This window comes from Chiloscyllium plagiosum, chromosome 30 (genome assembly GCF_004010195.1).
Source record: "Chiloscyllium plagiosum isolate BGI_BamShark_2017 chromosome 30, ASM401019v2, whole genome shotgun sequence".
Lineage (NCBI taxonomy): Eukaryota > Metazoa > Chordata > Chondrichthyes > Orectolobiformes > Hemiscylliidae > Chiloscyllium > Chiloscyllium plagiosum.
In genome coordinates, this window is record NC_057739.1 from 32,361,766 (window position 1) to 32,379,741 (window position 17,976).

General features: G+C 43.3%; 1 protein-coding gene across 9 annotated transcripts in view; it reads left to right on the forward strand.

Annotated features, from left to right (window-relative positions):
- Positions 1-17,976, forward strand: part of ttll11 (tubulin tyrosine ligase-like family, member 11) — a 217,538-nt gene that overhangs the window by 79,378 nt on the left and 120,184 nt on the right. For 8 of the 9 annotated variants that reach the window (XM_043720257.1, XM_043720259.1, XM_043720260.1 and 5 more), the window contains one exon: positions 8,495-9,070. The exons of the other annotated variant lie outside the window; for it this stretch is intronic. In XM_043720257.1, coding sequence (XP_043576192.1) covers positions 8,495-9,070 — 576 coding nt within the window. The remainder of the gene's footprint in view (positions 1-8,494; positions 9,071-17,976) is intronic. 9 annotated transcript variants of the gene reach the window in all.

Consider the following 17,976-nt stretch of genomic DNA (forward strand, 5'->3'; position numbering starts at 1 on the left):
ATGGGGCATGGGCATCACTGGCTGGAACCACATTTATTGCTCAGCCCCAGTTGCCCTTAAGAAAGTGGTAGTGATTGATCTGTCTTGAACTGCTGCAATCTCTGTACTGCAGATAGATCCACAATGCCATTAGGGAGAAAATTCCAGGATTTTCATCCCAATGACACAAAAGGAACAGTGATACATTCAGGATGATGAGTGGCATGGAAGGAAACTTAAGGTGGCATTGTTCCCTTGTATTTACTGGCCTTGTCTTTCTAGACAGTACAGGTCATTCTGCGATAACGCGTGTTTCGTTCGTGTGAATTCGCTGCAACGTGATTGACAAATTGGGTACACTGTTTCTGAAGCAGGAACTTTTAATACGTGTTGGCTGTAAGTGATTACATGGCCAACACTTCAAGCGCTGTTTTTAAAGCATGATTTTTATACAGTGCGGGGTTGCACAAGGACGCAACCATCACGTTATCAAAGAACTGCCTGTAGTTCTCATGGATTGAAACGTGTTGTTTAAGGATCATTGATGGATTTCTGCAGTGCACTGCATGTTGTAAATGGTACTCTACTGCTATTGAGTATCGGTCGTCAAGGAAGTGGATGCGTGTGGATGTGGTCCTAATCAATCAAACTGCTATGTTCTGGATTATGTTAAGCTTATTGAATGTTGTTGGTAATGTACTCATTCAGGCAAGTGTGGAGTATTCCATCATACTCCTGGATTGTGCGTTGTAGATGGTGGACAGGTTTTGGTGTATCAGGAGATGAGTTATACACTGCATTATTCCTGGAGGAATTGAGAAGGTTCTCGTTTGGACATGGGTGACTGTTAAAGCCAGTCTACACTGGAAGGATCAGCAAATGGACAGAATGCTATAGATGATTGGGATTTAGACAAATTACTGCATTTTGCTATCAATGCGGTTTCTCTCTGCTTCTGAGACACACTTTCTTTCAAAATAGAAATTGCAAAATTTTTAATTTAATTGCAGCAGGTGTATCTATGCTGGGCAAGCTTCTCCCAGGACTTGATATCAACATCAAACTTCACAAAGTGAAGCTTAATAGCGTTCTTGTAACACTTCCTTTGGACTAGCACAAGTGCATGTATCACACTCAAGCATTCTACAAAAGATTCCCTTTGTAAAGGGAGTGTAAGCATTATGGCTATGTGGCCAAGCCAGTGCATTTGTTGCTGTCTTAATATGGTGTAAATGTTTAGCATGTCAGCTCAGGTAGGAGAAAGTGGGGACTGCAGATGCTGGAGATAAGAGCTTAAAAATGTGTTGCTGGAAAATCGCAGCAGGTCAGGCAGCATCAAAAGAGCAGGAGAATCAACGTTTCAGGCATAAGCCCTTCAGGAATGAGGAGGGTGTGCCAAGCAGGCTAAGATAAAAGGTAGGGAGGGGGGACTTGGGGGAGGGGCGTTGGGCGGTGGAAGGAGGTTAAGGTGAGGGTGATAGGCCGGAGAGGGGGTGGGGGCGGAGAGGTCGGGAAGAAGACTGCAGGTCAAGAAGGCGGTGCTGAGTCCGAGGGTTGGGACTGAGAAAAGGTGGGGGGAGGGGAAATGAGAAAGCTGGAGAAATCTGCATTCATCCCTTGTGGTCGGAAGGTTCCTAGGCGGAAGATGAGGCGCTCTTCCTCCAGGCGTCATGTTGCCATGGTTTGGCGATGGAGGAGGCCAAGGATATGCGGACGCCAAGGACCTGCTTGTCCTTGGCGGAGTGGGAGGGGGAGTTAAAGTGTTCAGCCACGGGGCAGTTGAGTTGGTTGATGCGGGTGTCCCAGAGGTGTTCTCTGAAACGTTCTGCAAGTAGGCAGCCTGTCTCCCCAATGTATAGGATGCCACATCGGGTACAGCGGATGCAGTAAGTGATGTGGGTGGAGGTGCAGGTGAATTTCTGACGGATATGGAAGGATCCCTTGGGGCCTTGGAGGGAAGTGAGGGAGGAGGTGTGGGCCCAAGTTTTGCATTTCTTGCGGTTGCAGGGGAAGGTGCCGGGAGTGGAGGTTGGGTTGGTGAGGGGATGTGGACCTGACGAGGGAGTCCCGGAGGGAGTGGTCTTTCCGGAACGCTGATAGGGGTGGGGAGGGAAATATATCCTTGGTGGTGGGGTCTGTTTGGAGATGGCGGAAATGACGAAGGATGATACGATGTATCTGGAGGTTGGTGGGGTGGTAGGTGAGGACCAGTGGAGTTCAAGGGCGGAGGAGCGGGAAGTGGAGGAGATGCGGTGGGGAGCATCGTCAACCACGTCTGAGGGGAAATTGCAGTCTTTGAAGAAGGAGGCCCTCTGGGTTGTTCAGTATTGGAATTGGTCCTCCTGGGAGCAGAGGCGGCGAAGGCAAAGGAATTGGGAATATGGGATGGTGTTTTTACAGGGGGCAGGGTGGGAGGAGGTGTAATCTAGGTGGCTGTGGGAGTCAGTCGGTTTATAGTAAACGTCGCTCTTTGTGTTGAGTCGCTCTTCCGAGATAGAAATGGAGAGATCTAGGAAAGGGAGGGAGGCGTCTGAGACGGTCCAGGTAAATTTGAGGTCGGGGTGGAAGGTGTTAGTAAAGTGGATGAACTGTTGAACCTCCTTGTGGGAGCACGAGGTAGCGCCCATACAGTCATCGATGTAGCGGAGGAAAAGGTCAGGGGGTGTTAGTAAAGTGCGTGAACTGTTCAACCTCCTCGTGGGAGCATGAGGTAGCACCGATACAGTCATCAATGTAGCTCGATGACTGTATTGGTGCTACCTCGTGCTCCCACAAGGAGATTGAACAGTTCATCCACTTTACTAACACCTTCCACCCTGACCTCAAATTTACCTGGACCGTCTCAGACTCCTCCCTCCCCTTCCTAGACCTCTCCACTTCTATCTCGGAAGACCGACTCAACACGGATGTTTACTATAAACCGACTGACTCCCACAGTAAGATAAAAGGTGGAGAGGAGAGACTTGGGGGAAGGGCGTTGGGAATGCGATAGATGGAAGGAGGTTAAGGTGAGGGTGATAGGCCAGAGACGAGGTGGGGCCTGAGAGCTCGGGAAGAAGATTACAGGTCAAGAAGGCTGTGCTGAATCCGACGGTTAGGACTGAGATAAGATGGCGGGAGGGGAAATGAGGAAGCTGGAGAAATCAACATTCATCCCGTGTGCTTGGAGGGTTCCTAGGCGGAAGATGAGGTACTCTTCCTCCAGGCGTCGTGTGGCCAGAGTCTGGCGATGGAGGAGGCCAAGGACCTGCATGTCATTGGCGGAGTGGGAGGGGGAGTGAAAGTGTTCAGCCACTGGGCGGTTGGATCGGTTGGTGCGGGTCCCAGAGGTGTTCCCTGAAATGTTCCATAAGTAGGCGGCCTGTCTCCACAATGTACAGGAGACCACATCGGGTGCAGCGGTTACAGTAATTGATGTGCGTGGAGGTGCAGGTGAATTTGCGATGGATATAGGAGGATCCACTGGAGCCTTGGAGGGAGGTGAGGGGGGAGGAGTGGGCGCAGGTTTTGCACGACTTGCCCTTGCAGGGAAAGGTGCCCGGAGTGGAGGTTGGGTTGGTGGGGGATGTGGACCTGACGAGGGACCCTCCAAATATAAGGGATGAAAATAGATTTCTCCAGCTTCCACATTTCAGCTCCCCGACCTTATCTCAGTCCTCGGATTCAACACCGCCCTCTTGACCTTCAGTCTTCTTCCCGACCTCTCCGTCCCCACCCCCTCTCCGGCCTATCACCCTCACCTTAACCTCCTTCCACCTATCGTATTCATAACGCCCTCCCCCATGTCCCTCCTCCATACCTTTTATCTTAGCCTGCTTGGCACGCCCTCCTCATTCCTGAAGAAGGGCTGATGCCCGAAATGTCGATTCTCCTGCTCCTTTGATGCTGCCTGACCTGTGTGATTTTCCAGCAACACGTTTTTAATATCAGCTCAGGTGTTTTTACATCTGCCTGGTAATTTGGCTTGCCATTCAATCTACAGAATCTTTCAATGGCAGCTTAAGTGAAAATGTTTGAGCTTCATGGTATGACACTGGTTTACATTTTAGGACTTGCATGCACAGAGAAGTGCGAGGAGGAATGTTGTTTTATAGACTTATAATTGGGAAGGTAGAATACTTCTGTTTATGTGCAAACTGTCCAAAGTCTGCCAAGGCTACATTTGATATGACAATTCCTGCATGCTCTCATTGTCATTATAGATAGTTTAGAGATACTGAGGTAAGTGAAAATATCCACTGTTGACAGGTTCTAGTGTAAAGTGTTTTTTTGTTTTCATGTATATTTTAATGTGGATTGAACTGAGAAAAGGCCTGCTTTAAAAACCAAGGATTGTGGAAGTGATTATTATGTTTTTAAAAGAAAACCACCAGCACTTTATTTTAAGCACTGTTTTCATAGTTGTTTGTTCAACTAGTTGGCAATGTACAGTTGTAGATGAACTACCACCAGAGAGTGTGTACTGAAAGTACTGAAAGCAACAAGTATTTGATTAGTCTGTGGAGTGACAAAGACTTTCTGTCTGCCCACAACTGTTATTTCCTCCCAGGTAGTTGCACAGTTCGTGGGTGTGAACAAGTTGGTCAGAAACCTTTGGACTTCCTGAAAGAAAGATGCTATCTTAGTTGCTGCGGTAAAAATAATCACCTAATGCCTGAAGAATGCCAGTTTATTTTCTCCCATTAGTTACTGCACGTTGTTGCTTTTCACCAACAAGTCAGAGACTTTATACATAGCGAACCAGTTTGTCGATCCCTTCTGTTTGCAGGTGAAAGTACCTGGAGAAGAGAGACATTAACAAACGTCAAGTACTGGCATGCCAAAAGAATCATCTCAGTGAACCCTATGGACAGGGACTGTCTTTTTAATTTTGCCTCTACCATGCCATGGTTAACAGCACATCTGGTCTTGGGCTTGGAATAAGAATTTCCTGGAATAAGAACAACCTGCTATGTTACTTAAATTTTTCCCCTGTAAATCAAAGGGCTGAAGTTGTCACATATACTGAATTGGATATCCATTTCTGAAAGGGAAGCTAACATGCAGTCAACAGTAAATGCAAAATCAGAAAATATATCCTTGAAGACTTTAGTCTTTGCCTACGTTTGTCTCAGATTGAGCAGTTTTCTGACCATGTGATATCTGATATTGATACCAGGATCATTATTATGGAAGGCATCAGAAAGAAAACATGCTGAAGAGGGTTGGTACTAACATGCAAACCTGTTTTATTTCATCATTGACTGGGATTGGCTTAGTCATTCTCTACTTTCTGTTGCTTTCATACAATTTCTAATTTTCATTTGAATTTGATGCTACATTCTATTCTAACTCATAAGAAATATGTTTTTTAAAATTAATTGTGTTCTGTATCTATTGGTGACTAGCTCAAAATTTGACATGAAAATTATGTCAAAATCATGAAGTACCTGATGCTGAAGAATCAAATTTAATTTTCCAGAATATGAGGACTCCTGTTAACAAATAAATCTAAGGTAGATTGATATATTTTGTTAAGCAAAGTTAAGGGATGCGGGCCAAAGGCAGGTGATATAAAGTTAGGCCACATAACAGTCGTTACCGCACTGAATGATGTGACTGGCTCAGATGGCCTATTCCTGTTCCTATAAATGTGCTGTTAACCATGACATTTGTATGGCATTCAAAGAAGGGATGAAAGGTGAGGCAGTAAAGTTTGAGTTAGTGGGATAACACAGAATGGAATGTGAAGATAGACAGGGATGACAGAAGCAAAAAGCTCAGAGGTATGAGGTTTGAGGAGAATGGAGGTAAAATGGTGCCAGGCTATGTAGGGATTTATAGATGATGAGGATATTACATTTAACAATTGGATGATTTGAAACCCATCTAAATCAATAAGGATGGGAGTACACGGTGAGCAAGATTTTGTGCAAGCCAGGATGTGAGGATGGGGTTTTGGATTTTGAAAACTTGATGTTGCATTGCATCCTGAGAATAACTTCAACTTTATTTGAGCTATCCTTATAACTGCCTATTTCCACCTCGGTAAATGCAAATTGATTTCCCTCCTGTCTTTGCTCATCTGCTGCAGGAATGTTCATTACAGCTGGTCTTGACTACTCCAATGTAGTCCTGGTTAGTGTCCCATATTCTCCCTATAAAACTGAAATCATCCAAAACACTGCTGCCTGTGTCGTAACTTGCTGCATGTTCCATTTCCCTATTGCCCTTGTGATAGATGTCCTTCAAACTTTCCCAAACAAGCAGCATCTTGTTTGTAACAGTCAGAGCCCTTTTGTTTCATTGTATTCCTATGAAATACATTGGCGTTTTCAATAGGTTAAATGCACTCCATAAATATGTTGGAATTTATGGAGGGTGGCGATCAGAGAAATAGAGCCTGGTGACAAAATAAAGTCAAAGGCTTCAAAACAATGAGCAGTCTAAATTGCAGCAAGAGAGGAAGTTGAGCTTTTTATGTCAGTGAAAATATAACCTAGACTTCCTGAGTTTTGTTGAGGAAATACTGACTCCTGTGTGAGTTGATGCAGAAAGACTGAAATTTGAAAAGTATTGGAGATATTGAGTGTCTTTTTCGGCTGGAGTGAAAAGCTAGCTCAAATATTTTAATTTTCCAGAAAATGGTAGCAAGAATGATTTTAGCAGATCCTTTATGTAGAAAAAAATCAAAGCAGTGAATTCTTTGTAGCTTCCAGATATGGTAGAAGTTAGTAAGTCATGGTTTGTTTATTCATAGAGTCATAGGGATGTACAGCATGGAAACAGACCCTTCGATCCACCCGTCCATGCCGACCAGATATCCCAACCCAATCCAGTCCCACCTGCCAGCACCCTGCCCATATTCCTCTAAACCCTTCCTATTCATATACCCATCCAAATGCCTCTTAAATGTTCCAATTGAACCAGCCTCCACCACTTCCTTAGGCAGCTCATTCCATACATGCACCACCCTCTGCGTGAAAAGGTTGCCCCTTAGGTCTCTTTAATATCTTTCCCCTTTCACCCTAAACATATGCCCTCTAGTCTGGACTCCCCGACCCCAGGGAAAAGACTTTTGCCTATCCATGCCCCTCATAATTTTGTAAATCTCTATAAGGTCACCCCTCAGCCTCCAATGCTCCAGGGAAAACAGCCCCAGCCTGTTCAGCCTCTCCCTATAGCTCAAATCCTCCAACCCTGGCAACATACTTGTAAATCTTTTCTGAACCCTTTCAAGTTTCACAACATCTTTCCGATAGGAAGGAGACCAGAATTATGTGCAATATTCCAACAGTGGCCTAACCAATGTTCTGTACAGCGCAACATGACCTCCCAACTCCTATACTCAATACTCTGACCAATAAAAGAAAGCATACCAAACGCCTTCTTCACTGTCCTATCTACCTGCAACTCCACTTTCAAGGAGCTATGAACCTGCACTCCAAGGTCTCTTTGTTCAGCAACACTCCCTAGGACCTTACCATTAAGTTATTAGATCCTGCTAAGATTTGCTTTCCCAAAATACAGCACCTCGCATATATCTGAATTAAACTCCATCTGCCACTTCTCAGCCCATTGGCCCATCTGGTCCAGATTCTGTTGTAATCTGAGGTAGCCCTCTTCGCTGTCCACTACGTCTCCAATTTTGGTGTCATCTGCAAACTTACTAACTGTACCTCTTATGCTCGCATCCAAATCATTTATGTAAATGACAAAAAGTAGAGGACCCAGCACCGATCCTTGTTGCACTCCACTGGTCACAGGCCTCCAGTCTGAAAAACAACCCTCCACCACCACCCTCTGTCTTCTGCCTTTGAGCCAGTTCTGTATCCAAATGGCTAGTTCTCCCTGTATTCCATGCGATCTAACCTTGCTCATCAGACTCCCATGGGGAACCTTGTCAAATGCCTTGCTGAAGTCCATATAGATCACAACTACTGCTCTACCCTCATCAAAATCCTCTTTGTTACTTCTTCAAAAAACTTAATCAAGTTTGTGAGACATGATTTCTCACGCACAAAGCCATGTTGACTATCCCGAATGAGTCCATGCCTTTCCAAATACATGTACATCCTGCCCTTCAGGATTCCCTCCAACAGCTTGCCCACCACCGAGGTCAGGTTCACCGATCTATAGTTCCCTGGCTTATCTTTACCACCCTTCTTAAACAGTGGCACCACGTTTGCCAACCTCCAGTCTTCCGGCACCTCACCTATGACTATCAATGATACAAATATCTTAGCAAGAGGCCCAGCAATCAGTTTTCTGGCTTCCCACAGAGTTCTTGGGTGCACCTGATCAGGTCCTGGGGATTTATCCACCTTTACCCGTTTCAAGACATCCAGCACTTCGTCCTCTGTAATCTGGACATTTTGCAAGATGTTACCATCTATTTCCCTACAGTCTATATCTTCCATATACTTTTCCACAGTAAATACTGATGCAAAATATTCATTTAGTATCGTTACTGAGTAATTGAAAAGACATTACTGCTATTTAAACCATTTAATGTTAACTTTGTTTTTACATGTAGGTACGTGTGTCAAAAGAAAATGATTCATCTTGGAAACCTACTTTTATTGTAAAGCCAGATGGAGGATCCCAAGGTGATGGAATCTACCTCATTAAAGATTCTAATGATGTCCGAATGTTGGCCAACCTCCATAGCAAGCCAGCAGTGGTCCAGGAATATATCAGCAAGCCATTACTGATCGATAAATTGAAATTTGACATTCGATTGTATGTCTTGCTCAAATCATTAGACCCACTGGAGATCTACATAGCCAAAGATGGTCTGTCTAGATTCTGTACAGAACCATATCAAGAGCCTAACAGTAAAAATTTTCATCGAGTATTTATGCACTTAACAAACTACTCTCTGAATGTCCATAGTGGAAATTTCATTCATTCTGACAGTGTAAACACTGGAAGCAAAAGGACATTTTCAAGTATTGTAACCAAGCTTTCTATGCGAGGCTATGATGTGAAGAAAATGTGGTCGGATATTATCACTTTAGTAATTAGGGCTATTATTGCATTGGTTCCTGAATTAAAAGTTTATCATCAAACATATATTCCTCCAGGAAAACCTGGACCGACATGCTTTCAGGTCAGTATGTTGTGTTATTGTATTGTCCTTTGTAATATTGCAGTGTTCAGGTCTATGAATCTCAGAATTATAAGTTTTATGATTAAGCTGTTGACTTCCTTTGCAGTGCTTAATCATTGAAGTTTTACAGTCCTGTTTCTGGCATTCACTGGTCTCTTCAGGCCTTCTGATTTCAAGAAGGCAATTACTGTAGTTGTTTATAAAACTCCTTTGAAATAGACTGCCAGGAGGAGTCTGACAACAGCCAAGGATTTACTTTTTTTTCTCTGAGGAAACACCCCAAGTCTACTTAATATTTCCCACAACATCACTTACTTATGAAGTTATGCTCTTTGGTTCTGTAGCCAAGTGCTAAATGTGTATGTGCTAGAGTTATCCAGTATTGATTATAGCTGCCTGCAGTATTAAGATTTTGTGATGGGCTTGTAAGACTCAAGCCATTTACAGAGCTAATCTAAAGTTTCTAGTCATGATTAATTATAGGACCCATTCCAGGTACAAATATGTTTTCAAGCATACTAAGTTTATCATGACAAGTACTAAAGAAACAATACTTAATAAAAAGTGTTTTTGTTGGCTTATTCACATTGGAATACCAGTTTGCAAGACTGGCTGACTGGGCACAGGTTTCCTATTCTGTTCTGTTGAAGTTCTCCTTTTGTCTTCGATTTTTTTCTTGAGCATTGAGTGACTAAAACCCAATCCTTATTAACTCTTACTACTTACTACTCCTTTTAAAGATCAAAGGAATCTTGAGTTGTAATTGGCTTTTTAGTGCACTACAGTATATGAACAGTTCATGGTCAATTTTGGATTGGCAAAATAACTTATGCCTAATTCCTGATCTTGTTCTTTAAAAGTAACATCACCTCTCACTGTCACCTCATTCATTCTTTAACATACCAATAATTTTATAAGATCATCCCTTTTGAACCTCCTTGTCCCTTTTAGTTTACCAATTTCATAGATCTTTACTAAGACAAGGTAGCAAGTGTGAACAATTAATGGTTCTGGTTTGAGTCATACAGCACGAAAACAGATTCTTCAGTCCAATTAGTCTATGCCAACCAAGTTTCCCAAACTAAATTAGTCTCTCTCGCCTGCATTTGATCCATATCCCTCTAAACCTTTCCTATTCATGTACCTATCCAAATGTCTTTTGCATATCGTAATTGTACCTGCACCTATCATTTCCTCTTACAGTTCCTTCCACGTATGAACCCCCATTGTGTGAAAAAGTTGCCTCTCATCCTTTAATTTTCTCCTCTTGCCTTAAAAATATGGCGTGTGGTTTTGAAATCCCTCACCCTAGGGAAAAGAAGGCTATTCACCTTACCTATGCCTGTCATGATTTTATAAATCTTTATTAGGTTTCCCCTCAACCTCCTATGCTCCAATGAAAAAGTCGCAGCCAGTCCTTCTAACTCAAACCCTCCACTCCCAGCAACATCCTGGTAATTTTCAATTGTGCAGTAAATGTGTTCTATAAGTCAAAATTACATTTTAGTCTAAATGTTTAAGGGCAAGTTTCAAGGCTATAAACTTCCTCAACAGCACTATCTCAGGCCCTACCATTCACTGTTTAAGTCCTCTTGTTTCTCCCACCAAAATGCAATACCTCGCATTTAATCAAATTCAGCTCCATTTGCCACCCCTCAGTCCATTGGCCCAATTGATCAAGATCTCTTTCTAATCTTCGATAACCTCCTTCACTTTTGACTATACCACCAATTTTGGTGTCATCCACAAACTTACTAATCATGCCTCCTACATGCTCATCCAAATCATTTATATAACAAAAGTGGACTCAGCATCAATCCCTGTGGAATACCGCTGGTCACAACCCTTAGAAAAACCAACCTCCACCACAATTTCTGTCTCCTATTGTCAAGTAATTTTGTATCCAGTTGGCAAGCTCTCCCTGAATCCCATGAGATATAACTTCACTGATTAGTCTATCATGTGGAACCTTGTCAAAGACAAAGTCCATGTAGCCAATGTTTACCATTATGCCCTCATTAATCTTTTTGGTTACATTCTCAAAAACTTCAATCAAATTTGTGAGACATATTTTCCCATGCACAAAGCAATGCTGACTATCCCTAGTCAGTCCTTGCCTCTTCAAATGCATGTAATTCCTATCTCTCAAGCTCCCCTCCAACATACTATACTAATATCCTGGGTGTGAAATTTGCTGGTGCTAATTGAGTGAGTTTAAACTAGCTCAGCAAGGGGATGGGAACTTGAGGTGTAATTCCAGTGAACAGGAGGATGAGAGTAGGGAGGGCATGGACAGGATTTCACGGTCACAGGAATGTGCTGGCAGACAGCAAGCTGGTTTGAAGTGTGTCTACTTCCTCACCAGAAGTATCTGAAATAAGGTAGATGAGCTTGCAGCATGGATAGGTACCTGGGACTTTGATGTTGTGGCAATTTCAAAGACGTGGATAGAGCAGGATCAGGAATGGATGTTGAAGGTTCCAGGGTTTAGATCTTTCATTAAGAACAGGGAAGGTGGTAAAAGAAGGGGAGGTGTGGCCTTGTTAGTCAAGTATAGTAAAACGGTAGCTGAAAGAACTTTTGACAAGGACTCATCTACTGAGGTAGTGTGGGCTGAGGTTGGAAACAGGAGAAGAGAGGTCACACTGGGAGTTTTTTATAGGCCTACGCAGAGTTCCATGGAGGTAGAGGAAAGGATTGGCAAAATGATTCTGCATAGGAGTGAAAGGCAGGGTGGTCATTATGGGGGACTTTAACTTCCCTAACATTGACTGGAAATGCTATAACTCTATTATGTCAGATAGAGCAGTTTTTGTTCAATGTGTGCAGGAGGGTTTTCTGACACAGTATGTCGAAAGGCCGACAAGAGGGGAGTCCACACTGGATCTGGTGCTTGGTAATGAACCAGGCCAGGTGTTTGATTTAGTGGTAGGTGAGCACTTTGGAGATAGTGACCATAATTCAGTTACGTTTAGTTTAGCAATGGATAGGGATAGGTACATGCCACAGGGCAAGAGTTACCAATGGGACAAGGGCAATTATAATGCGATTAGGCAAAACTTAGGATGCATAGAATGGGGTAGCAAAATGCAGGGGATGGGGACAATCAAAATGTGGAGCAGGTTTAAGGAACAGATATTGCGTGTCCATGATAGGTATGGGAGGAAGTGATAAGTTAAGGGAATCATGGTTTACTACAGAAATTGCATCTCTTGTTAAACGGAAGAAGGAAGTTTACGGGACAATGAGACGAGATGGTTCAGATGAGGCGAAGGAGAGTTACAGATTAGCTAGGAAGGATTTAAAGAGAGAGTTAAGAAGAACAAAGAGGACATGAACAGTTTTTAGCATATAGAATAAAGGAGAACCCTAAAGCTATCTATAGGTATATGAGGAGTGAAAGGATGACTAGGGTAGGAATAGGGCTAGTCAAAGACAGAAGTAGGAAGTTGTGTGGACCCTGTGGAGATCGGAGAAGTGCTAAACGAATATTTCTCATCTGTTTTCACTCAGAAAAGGATAATATTGTAGAGGAGAAGAATGAGATACGAGATATTAGACTAGAAAGGATCAAGGTTAGTAAGGAAGAGGTGTTATCAATTCTAGAAAGAGTGAAAGTAGACAAGTCCCCTGGCTGTATGGGATTTATCAGAGGATTCTCTGGAAAACTAGGGAAGAGATGGCGGAGCCTTTGGTTTTGATCTTTGATCTTTGAGTCATCATTGTCCACAGGTTTAATACCAGAGAACTGGAGGATTGCAAATGTGCCCTTGTTCAAGCAGGGGAGTAGAGATGACCCAGGTAATTATAGACCAATGAGCCTTATTTCTGTTATAGGAAAAGTTTTGGGAAGGATTATAAGAGAGAGGATTTATAATCATCTTGCAAGCAACAATTTCATTTCAGAAAGTCAATATGGTTTTGTCAAAGGCGGGTCATGTCTCACAAACTCATTGAGTTTTTTGAGAAAGTGACCAAGCATGTGGTTGAGGGTAGAACAGTTGACATGGTGTACATGGACTTCAGTTTGATAAGGTTCCACATAGTAGGCTGTTGGAGAAAATGCAGAGGCATGGGATTGAGGGTGATTTAGCAGTTTGGATTAGAAACTGGCTTTCTGAATGAAGGCAGAGATTGGTGGTTGATGCAAAATATTCAGCCTGTAGCCCAGTTACTAGTGGTGTGCCATAAGGATCTGTTTTGGGACCATTGCTTTTTGTCATTTTTATAAATGACTTAGATGCAGACATAGGTGGATGGGTTAGTAAGTTTGTAGCTGACACTAAAGTTGGTGGAGTAGCGAACAGTTTGGAAGAATGTTGCAGGTTGCAGGGGGATTTGGATAAACTGCAAAATTGGGCTGAGAGGTGGCAAATGGAGTTCAATGCAGCTAAAGGTGAGGTGATTCACTTTGGGAAGAATAACAAGAAGGCAGAATACTGGGTCAATGGAAAGATTATTGGTAGTGTGGATGTGCAGAGGGATCTTGGGGTCATTGGACATAGATCCCTGAAAGTTGCCAGCCAGGTTGTTAGAGCTGTTAACAAGGCATAGGGTGTGTTAGGTTTTATTTGTAGAGGGATTGAGTTCCAGAGCCATAATGTCATTCTGCAACTATACATAACGCTAGTGCAGCCGCACTTGGAATATTGTGTTAAGTTCTGGTCACTCCATTACAGGAAGGATGTAGAAGCATTAGAAAAGGTGCAGATGAGATTTACCAGGATGATGCCTGGTCTGGAGGGAAGGTCTTATGAGGAAAGCCTGAGAGATTTGAGTCTGTTCTCATTTGATAGAAGGCATCTAAGAGGGGATTTGATAGAGACGCATAAGATGATCAGAAAACTAGATAGGATAGACAGTGAAAGTCTTTTTCCTAGGATGATGATATCAGCTTGTACAAGGGGGCATAGTTACAAATTGAGGGGTGATAGATTTAAAACAGATGTCAGAGGCAGGTTCTTTACTCCGAGAGTGGTAAGGGCGTGGAATGCCCTGCCTGCCAATGTAGTTAGCTCAGCTACATTAGGCAGATTTAAACGATCCTTGGATAAGCATGATGATGGGATAGTGTAGGGGGATGAGCTTAGAGGAGTTCACAGGTCGACGCAACATCGAGGGCTGAAGGGCCAGTTCTGCAGTGTATTGTTCCATATTCACTGGTCTATTGTTCCTTGGCTTCTCCTTCCAGCCTTTCTTTTTTTAAAAAAAGGAACAACAGTGGTGTTCCACAGGGGTCAGTATTGGGGCCACTGTTATTTGTAATATACATAAATGATCTAGAAGAGTGTACTGTTGGTATGATCAGCAAGTTTGCAGATGACACAAAGATTGGTGGAGTAGCAGAAAGCATAAGGGACTGTCAGAGAATACAGGAGGATATAGGTGGACTGGAGAGTTGGGCGGAAAAGTGGCAGATGGCTTTCAATCCAGACAAATATGAGGTGATACATTTAGACAAGTCTAATTATAGAGCGAATTATACAATGAATGGAAGAACCTTGGGAAAAGTTGATGGACAGAGAGATCTGGGAGTGCAGGTCCATTGTACCTTGAAGGTTGCTGCACAGGTGGATAGAGTGGTCAAGAAGGCATATAGTATACTTACCTTCATTGGACGAGGTATTGAGTATAACAGCTGGCAAGTCATGTTAACATTGTACAAGACATTGGTTCAGCCGCATTTAGAATACTGTACAGTTCTGGTCGCCACGTTATCAAAAGGAAATGGACACTTTAGAGAGGGTGCAGAGAAGGTTTACGAGGATGTTGCCTGCTATGGAAGGTGCTAGCTATGAAGAGAGATTAGATTTAGATTAGATTAGATTAGCTTGTTTCTATCCACCCTGTCTACACCCTACATGATTTTGTAAACCTCAGTCAGGTCCCCCCTCAACCTCCTTTTTTCTAGTGAAAATAAACCTAACCTACTCAACCTCTGCCGTGCCGCCCACGGTGGCAGAGGTTGAGTAGGTTAGGTTTATTTTCACTAGAAAAAAGGAGATTGAGGGGGGACCTGACTGAGGAGGTCCCCCCTCAACCTCCTTTTTTCTAGTGAAAATAAACCTAACCTACTCAACCTCTGCCGTGCCGCCCACGGTGAAGGATTCCATAATGAAAGGTCATGCTTTCAGGGTGAGAGGTGGAAAGTTTAAGGGGGATACATGCGGCAAGTACTTCACACAGTGGTTGGTGGGCATTTGGAACGCGTTGCCAGCAGAGGTGGTAGAGGCAGGCACGGTAGATTCATTTAAGATGCGTCTGGACAGATGTATGAGTAGGTGGGGAACAGAAGGATACAAATTCTTAGGAATTGACCGACAGGTTTAGACAGTACATTTGGATCGGCTCAGGCTTGGAGGGCCGAAGGGCCTATTCTTGCGTTTTAGATTTTCTTTGTTATTAGCCACACTTCAGTCCTCTTGCACCTCACCTGTATCTGTAGGCTATACCAATATCTTTGCTGGGGGCCCTGCAATCTCTTTCCTGACTTCCCACTGGGATACACTTGATCAGGTCCTGGAGATTTATTCACTTTTATGTTTCGAAGATCTCCAGCACCTCGTGTTCTTTTTGGAGTAAACCGTGTCGCCTTCTAGTCATTAAATATCATCCCGTATGTTCCATAGAATGTTTTTCCAAAATCTATGCGACTAAACAATAACTGTTCACATCAAAAACAAATTATTGTTGCAAATAGTCTTATAAAGTAGTGCACACAGGCCTATTAATACTCTCCTCTAACTGCAAGTACATATGACTCGTGTTCAGCTCTGTGAAGGACAGTCCCTCTCAGTTTTGCGTGTAAATTGTCTATGTGAGGGATTGGGTATTTATCCAGCTGCGAGAAGCATTTTATTGTTTGATAAAAATTCCCACACAGGCAAACTCACTTGTGGGGATTCACAATCAGTACAACCTGCGCTGCCCATTCCATCAACTGGCAGGTTTGGTGATTCCTTCACTTTCCAGCCTCTAATTTTTTGTCTCTGCTTTTGCCCGTAAGGCAAATGGCACTCAGTGGGCCTTACAGATTCATGGAATTGCTTCCTTGTCAACAGGTAAGGTGGTCTTAGCTCCTTTGATATTCCCCACACTTTCCTGAAAAACATCCAGTCATTTAATTAGGACTTCACTCAAGCAGCCAATTTCTATTCGAAAAATGTTGAGCCAAGCCAGGTGAATCTTTCTCAAGCAATTTCACTCTATTAAGTTTGGGCCAGAGCCTTTTAATATAATCACAATGGTGACTGAACCTGCTGCTTCTCATAAGACACCGGAACTGAAGTTGTATCCTTAGTCTGTAAAGGTTCCTCAGTATAGTTTCTCAGCCTAGCTAAGGTCTTGCGCAAACCTAAGAGTTGGAATCCAAAGTGAATTTTGTTGAAGACTGGTTCTGCGATCACTGAAACGGCCACACTAGTATTGACCTCCATTAGAATCAAGTGACCATTTAACCAAATGTTTATTTTGATTAATTCTGATTTGGATGTTGCTGAGCAATTTAACTGTTCAAAACTTGATTGGGTGCACACTGTCCTGCATATGGCCTACTCAGTTTAGGTCTCATGGGACTCTTTTGCTGCCTCAAAATCTGCATACTGGCAACAACTACTGGCCTGAATCATGAAGAAAATTTTAACCATTTGGCCTGGGCTTGGCTTTGTTTTGGGGTTTTTCTGTGGGCTGACCTGGATTTCCTCTGTTCAGGATATGTCCTGAGTGAGGCTATGCAATTATCTCCGCTCAAGTGGTTTTCTCCACGCTCAGTCGGACTGGTGAGGGTGTCCATTCCCTGCAACTCATATGCTCCCCTTGCCACATTTTCCAATAATAAAGCCTGTTGTATTGTCTGTTTGAAGTCTAGTTGGGCTTCAGCTAATAGGTGCTTTTGCATGGTTACATCATTAATTCCATTCTTGTTGCCAATGAAATAACTCCACTGATATCCTGTCACCAAGTCTCTCTTTCTTTACACGTGGAGAGTCCTTGACAGTCTTCCAGCTCTGAGTGAATGGAATGTATGACACCCCTATTATTATGTGAGGCAGGAATCCCTGATTGAGGTTATTAATCTAGTCCATTCAGGAAACTCATTTTTTATGAGGTGTACCTAGCTGACCTTGTTACAATCACTACAGTAACAAAGAAACAACTTAAATGGCAGTACCTTGTAAAGTTTATTTATTACTTTCAAAATTTAATTATGTCACATGTCTTATGGTTCACTACTATATTATCTTTGAGGTGGTGGAGAGAAGGTGTCTGTGAACAAAGCTTAGAGTATTAAGTGAGGGAGGTAAAGGGTGGTCAGGCCCCAGAGGAATGAAAGGTGGCCAGGTACAGAGCTGGGGTGGTTTGGTCTTGACTGGGCAAAGGCCTCAATTGGGTGGTAGGGTGGCAGTTCCATAGTGGGTCAAAGTGGTCGGCCCATGAGATGAAGGGGTCCAGAGTAGAGAAAAGTGGGGTTTGAGTCCAGAGTAGGTGAAGGGGAATCTGACCTGGAGCAGTGAATGAGTGTCTGGTCTTGCAGGTGTCAGGTCAAGGTCTGAGGAGGTTATAAGGACTTCGAAGTTGTGGCTATTACGGAGACATGGGTAGAACAGGGACAGGATTGGCTGTTGCAAGTTCCAGGGTTTAAATGTTGTAGTAGGGGCAGAGGTGGGGGCAAAAGAGGGGGAGGTGTGGCATTGCTTGTCAAAGATAGTATTACAGCTGTGGAAAGGACGATGGATGAAGACTCGCCATCAGAGGTAGTTTGGGCTGAGGTTAGGAATAGGAAAGGTGAGGTCACCCTGTTAGGAGTTTTTTACAGGCCCCCTAATAGTCCTAGAAACGTAGAAGAAAGGATTGCGAGGATGATTCAAGAGAAGAGTGAAAGTAATAGGGTGGTTGTTATGGGGGAT